The sequence below is a fragment of the Folsomia candida genome, unplaced genomic scaffold (assembly GCF_002217175.1).
Source record: "Folsomia candida strain VU population unplaced genomic scaffold, ASM221717v1 Fcan01_Sc001, whole genome shotgun sequence".
Taxonomy (NCBI): domain Eukaryota; kingdom Metazoa; phylum Arthropoda; class Collembola; order Entomobryomorpha; family Isotomidae; genus Folsomia; species Folsomia candida.
The window spans coordinates 7299302-7312550 of NW_019091193.1; the positions used below are offsets into that span (position 1 = coordinate 7299302).

General features: G+C 34.9%; 1 protein-coding gene and 1 non-coding gene across 2 annotated transcripts; one reads left to right on the forward strand and one right to left on the reverse strand.

Annotated features, from left to right (window-relative positions):
- The first annotated feature begins 1330 nt into the window (after positions 1-1330).
- Positions 1331-3449, forward strand: LOC110862778 (probable murein peptide carboxypeptidase). Its single transcript, XM_022111990.2, has 4 exons — positions 1331-1502; positions 1566-1928; positions 2009-2292; positions 3041-3449. The coding sequence occupies exons 1-4, from the start codon at positions 1454-1456 to the stop codon at positions 3377-3379; spliced, it is 1035 nt and encodes a 344-aa protein (XP_021967682.1). The 5' UTR covers positions 1331-1453; the 3' UTR covers positions 3380-3449.
- Positions 3450-7343: 3894 nt separating this feature from the next.
- Trnap-ugg lies at positions 7344-7415 on the reverse strand. The gene has a single exon. It is a non-coding gene; the product is annotated as a tRNA-Pro (tRNA).
- Between the last annotated feature and the right edge of the window lie 5834 nt (positions 7416-13249).

Here is a 13249-nt window from a genome sequence, read left to right on the forward strand (position 1 = left end):
TTGTATCTTTTAGACAATTGAATAGTATCTTGTGTAAGTAATTAATTTAAACAAATTAAGTATCTAATTACTTAATCTGGCAAGTAAGCTCACAATAGACTGAGCTCAAATGTAGCAGAAATACCACAGAGTATGATATAACAATGAGATGAGAATGAGAAATACTGAAAATTCCGTTTGTGTAGTTGACGAATGCATTAACATATTTGCTGTGGAAGTTGCAAGAATGTGTATGTAAACAATTTAATAAACTGTGCAGAGCTGGGTGATTATTGGTTTTTGAGGGTGGATTATGGATTATGGATTAACCACAAAATAATGTGGATTGTGATTAAATTATTTTCGTGAGATTAATTTATGTCAGGATTAATCCGGATTAATCCATACATTCTGGAAATTTCAGGATTATGGATTATGGATTAATAATCCTGATTAATTTGGTGATTAATGATTTTTACACTATATCTAGCGCAACAAATTTCAACTATGTGGGTTCACATAAAATATTTAAAAAGCAGTTTCAATTGATATATATAGTGCAAGGCAGCGAGAACATGTTGACTCTTCAAATGGTAGCTGACAGAAGAAAGTTGTGAGAACTTGAGACTTCAAGCTACACAGAGTGGGATGAAATAGAACTATGGGAATTGAACTGAGTAATCCAGATTGAGAATTAATCATGAATACGTAATCATGATTAATCATGATTGGGATTAAACTGGATTAATAATCAGGATTAGTAATCATGATTGGGATTAATCGGGATTAGTAATCCATAATCGTGATTATGGATTAAAGACACCTGACGGGATTATTCCAGGATTAATTCTCATTCCTAAAAAATCGGGATTATGGATTAGGATTAATTCTAACAAACTACCGTTGCCGGATTATAGATTATGGATTAATAATCCTTAATCCGGGATTAAAATCCATAATCCTTAATCAGGATTATCCCAGCTCTGAAACTGTGATACCTTTAATATATATACATACATACATACATATATCTATGTATTTATTGGTGCGTATAATTCATTCATTTCTGCTATCAATTCTTGCACCGTAAATATTTGCATACTTCTACCGATCGGCAGTACATATGTAGCATTCCCGTACATGTATAGTAAATAATATGGAAAATTGAGGATTACAGCGTGACACATATAGTGAGTCTGTATACAACCAAATCGGTCAATTATTTATGTATTTACATGTCTACCTGCATTCAGTCTTCCGAGCGATCGAGGTTATGTATGTAATTCAACTGAATCACCTCTCAACCAAGATATGGTCTTATCTCATGTCAATTGTCTCTCCTATCTTAAAAATGCTAAGTCTGCAGTTATGCCACAAGCTTTGTCCATTTTATGTTAGTTCAACACAACTCTCATCCTCAGATAATGTCATCTCTGGATGAGTTGTATCAGTATCAACTCTTCTGTGACCCATAATGTATCTCTTCTTTATTTTTCTTGGATCTCTAGCCATGATTGGCACAGGTAAAATTTTGAGTAAATCGAATTTTCAGTAGCTTTATAATCTTACATTTTTCAATTGGTTAGGAATTGGAGGCGTCAGTACCAACAGAGTTGGCAGGCGCGCTCAAGCTGGCGATATTTGTCGTATTGTAGCACCCTTGAGCCCTGGTCTGCCCCAACTTCTCAACGAAACCGTACAAGTTGTGACGGATCTAGGCTTCACGGCACAAATATCTAACGATATTTACGACATTATTGGACCGGACGATGGGGAACAGTGGTATTCCAACACGGACGAGTTCCGAGCTCGCGACTTGGCCGATGCAATATTGGACCCGCAAGTTAAAATTATTTGGTTGATCAACGGCGGCTCTGGAGCGTTTCGGACCATCGAAGGGCTCGAGAGGATGTTGCCACCTGCTCCGCTGCCTTCTAAACCAATCATAGGTTTAAATCAATTTATATTTATTTGTTAAATTTGTTTTACAACTTTAAAAATATTTATTTTGATTTTATTTACATTTCAGGATTCAGTGCAGTCACGCCGATATTTGCGTACCTCCAACAAAAATATGACTGGCCCACGATTCATGGAGCAGTGCTAGATTTAATTGTGCAGAACTATTATGAAAACAGCACAGAAATTTCGGTGGACCCGTTGATAGATTTAATGTATGGAAATATCACCAATACGACGGTGCCATTTTTGACGAGGATAGATAACGGAACGGTGCTTGACGAACCATTAATTTCTACAGTGGTGGGAGGTAGTTTCAGACAGATTGCGTTAACAATTGGAACGCCGTATAAGGTTGGAAACATACAGTTTACATACAGGTACCACAAGAGGTTGAATATTTCAATTTTTTCTGGACTTAGCAACATGACTTTTTAGAGAAAATGAGTCAAGACATGAAGTACGGCTCCGCATAACAACAAGAGCATTTGGGTATTTTTAAGAGCTCCCGAGATGGAGGGGGTGGACTTTGAGGTCATAATGGTTGTTATTTGGAATCATTATATATTTCTGCAGGGTGTATAATCCGTTTATGGGCTCACTTGTGTCAGGTGATGAGATGTGAACCATTTTTGTCCTCAGAAACATAAAATAATATGGAGGGGCAAGTATAGAAATGCTGTTTCGGAAAGTATGGAAGAGAATATGGAAATGAGACCCGTTATGCTCCCCAAGTAAAACTATTTCGCACGATGTGGGAGTCGTCCCACGTTTGTGCTCCGTATGGTTTTGACGCTAGGACGTTTTAAAAAAAATTCATCATGGTCGACTATTTTGGCTATAAATACGTAAGTATAAGTAACAGCAAAAGGGGACATTTACCAAAATTTAGAGCAGTAAATTTTTTACAAAATTTGTATTTGAACCAAATTTCTACCTACTATAATTTCTGAGAAAATTACAATCAAAGTTAGTGGTATAATTCCTTGCCAACTCTCTTGTGGTACCTTAATGATAAACACTGGAAATTACCTAAACAAGAATTGAGTCCTGCATTTAAATCATACTTGGTTATGAATAACAACTTATTATTTTACGACAGCTTAACACGACGGGCAGAATTCTATTCCTCGAGATGTTTGAGCAAGATCCGAATTCTGTGCAAGACTTTTTTGATGCTCTCCTTTTTTCTGGAACGTTTGACAATGTGTCCGCAATTGTTTTTGGCGATTTTATGGCAGATATGTTTCACCCTCCACACAAAATTCAGTGGATTCTGGAAAAATTTGCGAACGAGAACCCGAGAGTGACCGCGCCCGTTTTTAGGCTGTTTGGAATCGGTCACACAAACACTAATCATCCGCTGCCTTTTAATACGAAAGCCGTGCTACGTAACGTAATTGGGGACACATACATGCTCACTGTGGACAATGTGTACTAATTCAAATTAATTAAATATCACCCGAAATAATAACATAAATCATGACTAACAAGAATGACGTGATATGAAAATTTTCATGCTGACAGTTATTATTACGTACTAATTTGAAATTAGTAATTTCCATAAAAATTGGTTGGCATCAAACATGCTAGTCCCATAAATCTCATCTTCATGTTTCACCCTCATCTTTCATTGCACAGATACTTTTTCGTCATTTTCAAACACATGCATTTTTCTTAGATGAGGCTATAGTTACTGCAGAAAAAAAATCATCTAAGTAAGCAATCACTACGGTTTTGAAAAGCTTAATTTTTTCAGATCTAGGTCAATTTCCATCCGATTTGAATGAAATTAGTGTCCAGAGTTAATTATGGGAAATTAGAATTGAACTGCCGAACGGGAGGCTAAAATGTTGACCTGTTTCTGAGATATGCAACAAAAACACCATCAAAAATGTGTTTTTGGGAGATTAAAAAAAAATGAAGGCATATATGATAAATGTAAATGGGAAAAAAGTTGATAAATATTTTTTAGAAAAATATAAAATTAAAATACCCAAAATCGGTTTAAAACTGAGAAAGTTTTGATGGTGGTCAAAATATTACCTCTCCCACCACCACCAAGTTTAGTTGCTAAGGCCCACCAGAGTGATAATTACTAAATTACTAACAATGCGAATAAAAACTAATAAATAAAAGAGACCCAAAAAAGGAAAGCTTAGATGAGACTAAGAAGTGCGATATTTAATAAATTTCTTCTCCAGTGAAGGATATAGAATTTTAATATTTCGAGCATCAGCGCCCCGTTTCATTCATTATCATATAAATATACAATAACTATCAAATTTCAAATATAATGTAGCGAAAAATATTAAAATCATTTGTTACTTGTTCTTGTCACTAAAAGATTATGAATGCTTGCAATTATACTTAAAGTTGATACATGATACATAGGTAACATACATGAACATGTTGCTTATGTACTTTAGTCAGTTTAAAATAAAATGGGGCGCTGATGCTGGAAATATTAAAATTCTATATCCTTCACTGGAGAAGAAATTTATTAAATACTTTTTATCGCACTTCTTAGTCTCATCTAAGCTTTCCTTTTTTGGGTCTCTTTTATATTAATTAATTAAAGCATTTCAGGTTTTAAAGTTCGGTTAAATAATATAAATGGTGTGACAAATTTTGTGATATGTATAATCAAATCTAGCATATTTACGAAAAAAACATGGATACATATGCAGCCAGAGTTTTCAAATGAATGGAAATATTTAATATCAATAGATCGCGCAAAAATAATGTTTGACATTTCGTGATTTTTGAACTGCATGCAGCAGTTAGACTGGCATAAGACAGTTTGATGCGACAACAGTTCTCGTGTTGTGGGGTACCACCTTCTTGGTGGTATTCACCATGAAATATTAATATCTAACAACAGTCATCCATGGGTATTCACGTAATTCACGTAAGTTTCATCGAAATTCAGCAGAAATGGAGAAAATGTTACCCGGAGTCGGGACTGAACAATTTTCGGCCGTCTCACATAGCAAGATGACCTATACATACATATGTACGTCCATCGGTGATCAGAGTACCTTGGAAGATCTTGGAATGAATGAATGTTTCAACGCAACTCTTATTTTTCTTGCCATGATTAACAAACAATACGAACATTTTCTAAGCATACGTTGAAAAATGTATGGATTCTTTATTAAGATGTTTAATTATTGACGTATGTATTTACACCGAATTTATGGTTGTTTGTCTAGGAATGCAAATGCATGCATTTCTCCATAAGTACGGATTCCTGGAAAATTAATGACAAGTAGAAAATGTTCAAAATGACGAATGTGTAGTAAATAGTTATCTGGTGTAACTTAATTTAGTCAAGTATTGATTTCTAATCAACAAGCTATACGTATTATAAATAGCCTTAAAATAAATTATTATATGTCCACTGGTGGATTGAAATATGTATGTGCAATTAAAATGATGAAATCTTGCACAGATAAATTACACAAAACAGAATTTAATGTATAGAACTTGTAGAAGATCTTAACAAATGTACTTGCTAATTTATGATTTTAGGCTATTCAATAGACTCGTAAAAGTCCAAAGAATTAGTTAAAAAAGATTGTCGGATTATAAGAACATCCGATTTATGAAGAAATTAACTCTCCGATTTAACAGGTTAACATTTTGTTGGTGGACCCTAAGGAAAGAGCATTATCATTGTGTTACTGTATTGGGATTCTGACTTCACCATGTCTGACATGTGAAACCTGACACCCTCTGCAATTTTCCCATCATACAACAATTACAAACGACCAAACTGCTCTCGTATTAACCATTAAGCGTTGTATGTATTTAGCCTGTATTGGGATGATGCTCACAACTGTACTGTGAGTAAGTATACTTACTGTACTTGGTTATGTATTTCGCAAACGGATTTGCACTGACATTATGAGCAACCTCACACCACCACTTTGCTGAGTGTATGAAATGCACTTTTGGTATTTCAAAGCGCACGTCTCCGGTTACGTTGTTAGATATTACCTTTTAAGGTTTTGACATATAAGATTTTGGAACTGTATAAAACTGTTATGTAAACCGTAATGATAATCATCTTGTATGTATGTATTATGTGATAAGGATTCCTACCCATGGGGGTAGACATCCAGCTGCGCAGGTCACCAGTTGGAAATATTGCATACATCTCAATGCACTTACATGCGATTATTGTGTCGGAGCCTTTCTCGATTCCCCAGCATAAAGCTGGCGAATCTGGATAATCATCTTGCTATTAACTTGTCCTAATTCAAATTGTAAAATTGGGTAGTTATACTCGTTGATCGAAATTGGTAATATTTGTTGTTTTGGAAAATTAATTTTTTTGATATGTAACCCGTTATACTGAATGATGTACTTGTTGTGTTCTATGGGCCCGAGGCCTAAAAGAGTGGTGGAATAAATCATACATACATACATACATTATTATTGTTTCAATATTCTCAAATTATTCAATACCGGACTCCTCTTTTTTCTATAATTAATTAATTATAAATTGTAATGCAACCTTATAGGCTTTTGCCTGAAAAAGTTCAGAAATAAATAAATACACACATACATAAATAAATACAAAGGAAAGTGCTCTCGTAGAAATGGTCGTATTCAAGTTTTTGACGCCTTTTTATACTGGACTTTTAACACGTGACAAATTAGAAAGATGTTAAATTTAAGAAAAGGAAATGAATCCCTGCATCAAAAATGTGTATGTACATATAATGTAATAATTATAATAATTTATTATAATTATTCAATGAAGAATTCTTGCAAGGCTTATGGCCCATAGAATCACAAGTTAAGTCTCGGCATGATTTAACAATATAACAGGTTACATTGTATCAACTACAAATATCAAACGAACAATTTACGATGTAACATCATAACATCAGTATAACGAGTTGCATTTTATCAATTGCAACTTTATTAATTTGATTTGGTTTATTAATTTGATTTGTAACTTTTATTAATTGCAATTATGTGTATGTACATACATTCTGGGTAAGGTTTATTTGATAAGGACTACACAAATATACGCACTAATGCGTAATAGAAAAGGTTTTAGTCGTTTGTTTAAAAGTGAAAGTGAGAGTTTGACAAATTGACTGCCTTTGTCCAGCTGAACTAACCTATCCCAACCAAGTAAATGTAACAGATATAACTATGTAACTACATATGACATAAATCTTATCTTAGTCTTCGAAAATTGGTAAGATCTGTCAAGTGGTTGACCGGTGGGTGTGGTATATTGACGAATACACACAAAAATGTCCATACACTCTGAATAGAAGCATTTAGTGTACTAAAAGTTGATAATTTGATCGTTTTGAGGATTTCTGAAGTGGGCAAAAGCTTCGGATTATCAAAAAGTTCAAGATAAAGAGTGCAAAAATTTTGGGCTCAACCGGGATTTGAACCCGGGACCTCCTGCACCCAAAGCAGGAATCATACCCCTAGACCATTGAGCCACTGGTATGAGGGGGGTCGGACGCAAAAGCTAAATAAAATCTGCACGCCTATGTACTCACTTTCACTTTTGCATTTATTGCATGGATTTAGATACCAACGGTAGAGATTGCCATTTGCCAAACAAACCAGTTTTGAAGTTTTATTTATGGTCAAGATGATCTGCTCCCATTCAATCTGCACAATCATTCATCCCATCCAATTTGCACACCTTGAGCATGTTAAAATGTATATATTTAAATGTACTCTCAGCTTTCTCTTTTTCAATGAATTTTTCCAATTTCAAATGGGAATGCGGGCGCGTTCCGATTACTCAATCATGTTCAGGGATACTTGGCGAGTACTTCCTGAAAGTTTCAAAAACATTGTACACGGCACACCCCTTCAAAAATGTACAAATTCAATTTTTTCACCACCTTAAACTCAGCTTTCACTTTTTCAATTAATTTTAATAATTTCAAATATGAGAGTGGGCGTGTTCGGATTACTAAATCATGTTCAGGCATACTTGGCTAGTACTCTCTGAGAGTTTCAAAAACATTGTACACGGCACACCCCTTCAAAAATGGTCAAATTCAATTTTTTCACCACCTCAAACTCAGCTTACACTTTTTCAGTGAATTTTAATAATTTCAAATGGGTGTGCTTGCGTGTTCTGGTTACGCAAACATGTTCAGGGATACTTGACGAGTACTTTCTACAAGCTTCAAGAAAATTCAGCTCGGCACACCCCTTCAAAAATTGGCAAATTCAATTTTTTCACCACCTCAAACTCAGCTTTCACTTTTTCAATGAATTTTAATCATTTCAAATGGGTGTGCTTGCGTGTTCTCGTTACGCAAACATGTTCAGGGATACTTTACGAGAACTGTCTAAAAGCTTCAAGAAAATTGAACTCGGCAAACCCCATCAACAATGGTCAAATTCAATTTTTTCACCACCTCAAAGTCAGCGTTCACTTTTTCAATGAATTTTAATAATTTCAAATGGGTGTGCTTGCGTGTTCTGGTTACGCAAACATGTTCAGGTATACTTGACGACTACTTTCTAAAAGCTTCAAGAAAATTCAGCTCGGCACACCCCTTTAAAAATGGCCAAACTCAATTTTTTCACCACCTCAAACTCAGCTTTCTCTTTTTCAATTAATTTTAATAATTTCAAATGGGAGTGCAGGCGTGTTCTGGTTACGCAAACATGTTCAGCGACAGTTGTTTCGTACTTTCTAAGAGTTTTAAGAAAATTGAACCCGGCACACCCCTTCAAAAATTGACAAATTCAAGTTTTTATCCACCTAAAAGTCAGCTTTCACTATTTCAATACATTTTAATAATTTCAAATGGGTGTGCTTGCGTGTTCTGGATACGCAAACATGTTCAGGGATACTTGACGAGTACTTTCTAAAAGCTTCAAGAAAATTCAGCTCGACACACCCCTTCAGAAATGTACAAATTCAATTTTTTCACCACCTCAAACTCAGCTTTCACTTTTTCAATTAATTTTAATAATTTCGAATATGCGTGTTGGCGTGTTCTGATTACTGAATCATGTTCAAGGGTACTTGGCCAGTGTGCCTTGAAAGTTTCAAGAATATTGTGCTCGGGAGAATCTCTCAGAAACGGACAAATTCAAGTTTTTAAGCACCTAAATTCAGCTTTCACTTTTTCAATAAATTTTAATAATTTCAAATGGGTGTGCTTGCGTGTTCTGATTACACATGTTCAGGGATACTTGACGAGTACTTTCTAAAAGCTTCAAGAAAATTCAGCTCGGCACACCCCTTCAGGGAAGTTTCAACAAAATTGTGTTCAAAATACCCCTTCAAAAACGGACAAACTAAATTTTTCGTCACCTCAAAGTCAGCTTTCACTTTTTCAATGAATTTTGACGATCTCAAATGTGACTGCGGGCGTGGTCTGATTACTCAAACATGTTCAGGGACACTTGTTGCGTATTCCATGAAAGTTTCCAGAAGATTCCCGTCGGCAGACCCCTTCAAAATTGGCCAAAATTCAATTTTTCACCACCTTAAAGTCAGCTTTCACTTTTTCCATTTGACAATTTTATGTGACTTCGGGCGTGTTCCGATTACTCAAACTTGTTGAGGGACACTTGTCGAGTATTCCCTGGAAGTTTCAAGAAAATCGTACACGGTGGAGCACGTGTAGGTCACGTAGATAAAAGCAGAATTTCTCATGTTTGTCATATGTTCAGGTTTTGGGACATATTCTCGATCATATTTCATTTTATGACTTTTTGCAAAATTTGCAAATTTTCGCACCAAATTATGAGAAAATCAATAAAAGTTTCCACAATGATTCCTTGTGAGGATATTTTCAGAAAATTGCAAATTTCGGCTCTAAAACCCGAAAATTTGTAAATGGAGTGGGTTTATCATTATGAGCTTTAGAGGACGTTTGTTTTATTGATCAAAACAGTGTACTGCACACACAAGCCAAAAATTAAAAAAATAGTAATTTTTGTGATCATATTTTTGTGATTTTTACGGTTATATTGCATTTATATTTTGAGGTTTTATCTACCATTCATGTACATTAAAGTACATTACATATTTACTTAAATAGAGCAAATCTTATATGAACCCGATCACTTGGAAATTTATCCTCAAAATGGTCAAAAATGATTTTTAAAATCTCAAATTTTTGGTGGTTATTATAAACATTACTGACATTAGGTATCCGCGAAGAAAGCAGACCTTAATCAATTACTGACTTCGTATTTAGTCTTTTTCATCGCGCCCGCCATTAATTCTTTTCCGGAAGACTTTGCAACTTCATTGTTAATTTTCTCCCTCCGTAACCAAGATTTTCTTTAAGTATCGACTGTTTCACAAAGCTGGGAGTATGTCTTCTCACATATAGCCCAAATTTTTTTAATTGAACGAAGATAATGGATGTATGTGGGATTTTAATTTTCCAGCATCAAAATGATTTTTTTCTCGATTTTTTCCTTGATAGTTATTGAATTGTGGAGTAGCCCAAGGTGGGTCCAAAAAATTGCATTTTGTATTTTATGATACACCTTGATGAAAGGAATCAGACGGTCTATCACACATTTCCGAAAACAAACCTGTGCGTCCTCATAGCCCATATGAACTGAGGGGTCCGAAACATGTCCAAATTGACCGAACGCCAGCCAAACCTGAGATTTTTGAGAAATTTCGAAAAACATTTTAATTTCTGTTCGGTTTTCAGTTGAGAGATATATTTCCCATGAAAAAATTCCCTTCCCGAAGTTTCTGTCACGTTTTTAAGGACGTAGGACTCGTCGTTAGTGACCAATTATTTTGGTGACATTTTGTTGCACGGCTTGGTAGGTCTTGCGTTTACCATTTTTTTTGACGTTCCGTATGCTTTGCTGGAGATTTCTTTGAATACGCTTTGACCCGCAATTTATGGGCTTTAATATGATACAAATAGTTTGTATTAATCTTTGACTTCATGGCGGCATCAGGCACGTACGTGGATGAATAATTTTCAAAAAATGATTCAATCGTTATTAACTTTCGAAGGGCCTATATGGTGGTTTTTTCTCATGGTGCGTAGTTTAGGTTGACATTTTCGGATTCTGCATACTTTTTTATGTATGTCTCAATTTTTTCACGCCCACCCCCTTCTCCGTTGAAATGCAGTCAAGTCTACTTCGAGTCTTTGTCACTCAAATTTTTGGACTTACAAAAACTCGTTTCCCGATTTCCTCAATTTTAAGTGGTGTAGGAAATTTATTTTCCAATGAAAACTTATGAAATTTTGGGGAGACGTGGTCAGATATGTTTAGCATATCTTGCAAGAATTTCAGATTTCTAACCCTACTTTTGAGGACTCTGCTATTAAACGCCCTAGTGATCGGGTTCATATAAGATTTGCTCTACATACGCCAGTGATCGGGTAAATCAGATTACACTAATCTTTACTTGCAAGTAACCTTTGCAGTACGAGATAAATAATGATAGATAAAGGTTTGAATGAAATTTTTCATTTATCAGATCTGCTCAAAAATTTCATACATTTTTTGGCTAGGCAGGAAACAGTAACGTAAGTACTCGTACTTAAAGTTTCAAGAAAGTATGCACAGAAGAAATGTGGATTCGTTACTATTTGTCCATTCAAATTATTTAAAATGCAGCTGCTCTCCATGTAAAAAGAATGTCGACCATAAATCATTCATTCTGTGATTTAGGATGCCATACAGAAGGTATCAAAGAGCGGTACACCCCTGTTCCTCACGAGTCCTTTCTCATTTATCTTTGTCAAGCGCGAGGCTCAATTTCTTACAAAGCGTTAACATTAATCGTTCTGGTGCAATCAAGAAATTGAAGAAGTGAAATATCCTGTCGCACTTCCAACTACATAGTCAAAAGTTTAAAATATTTCAACTTTGAGTCGTTAAACTTGACCCCTTGCAGATAATAATAATGCAAGACATAAAGAATTGGCTACTTCGTCTCCCGTTTTTAACGAGGCATTGGTTTATTGCAGCTACCGTGTTGCCTTTACTGGTCAGATTCGGTGTGGTACGGGGGGATCATGGATCTAAAGGAAGGGATAAATCGGCTTCAGTACTTTGTTGCCAGAGCAACATGTCGGATTTGGCCTGTATTCGGGGCTGAATTCAGTAAACGAGTTGAAAATCACTTAGTTAAGACCAGCTTACGACAAATTCAGTACGAGTTGCAATAAAATCATCATATAATTAACTTGATTAATTTTGGAACTTATTTAATAATATTTCTTAAAAAAAATTAACATTAATTAAATAAATACGCAGAAATTTTTGCAACTTCGCTAATCTCATGTACAAACGATTAGTACACAAGCTTTTAAAAGCTGAAGTTGCGTTATAACGCATGGAGTGGCAAATAGATGCGTAGCACCAAACCCTCGCCATCTCTCGGAGGTGCAATGGAATTGCCTGGAGGGCAACTCGCTATTCCCGCTCCGTCAGGACCTGTACACAAAAATTTCATTAATAACAATCTATTATGCATTATGATTTACATGTAATTTGTAATTTTGACGCACGACGTAATCGATCAGTTTATGATCGAACAATCGAAAAATTGCCTCCGCAATTTCAAAATCGCCGGGATGCAAAGGCATGGTGACCTGTGAGAATAAAACATTATGCATTCTGTTTAATATTTTTTATGTGCAAATAGTGAAGTTATATAATCAGAATCCACAGTCCAACAATGAAACATTTATTTATTGATTAACAATTTTTAGTGAGATACAAGTCTCTTAAGGCATCTTAACGTGAATCAGTCACGTAGAACAATTTAAAAATAATCAGTAAATTATTCTAATATAATGTTTACACAATTTTTAACTATTGTAACTCTAACATAATTCTAAAGACAACTTCAATTAAACTAGGTAATCCCAAATAATGCTAAATACAACTTAAAATACATTTAAATAATTCCAAATAGTTGTAAATACTTAAAATATATTCTTAAAAATTATAAGGAGCATCTGTAAGATAATTCTAAACCTATTCTAATGCGCTTCGGTAAATATTGTTAATTTGCCAAATTTGTGCCGTACAGAAGTTGAAATTTCTCGCATCTTTTGAAACCTATTTCCATGATCAAATAAGCGAATTTTCAAAAAATGCATCGAAATTCGAGAAATGAGATCAGACAAATGACTAGTTTCAGTTAATGGATCAAAATCAACTACGTGATGCGTCAGATGTGGGAAAATTGTGGTTTCTAAGCATCGTGCAGTAACCATCATAGAAATCCTACGGTCTAGATTAGATACCTTCATTAAACCACCAGAAGTTTTGCAAATTTGCCGATAACATGCATCAGTCA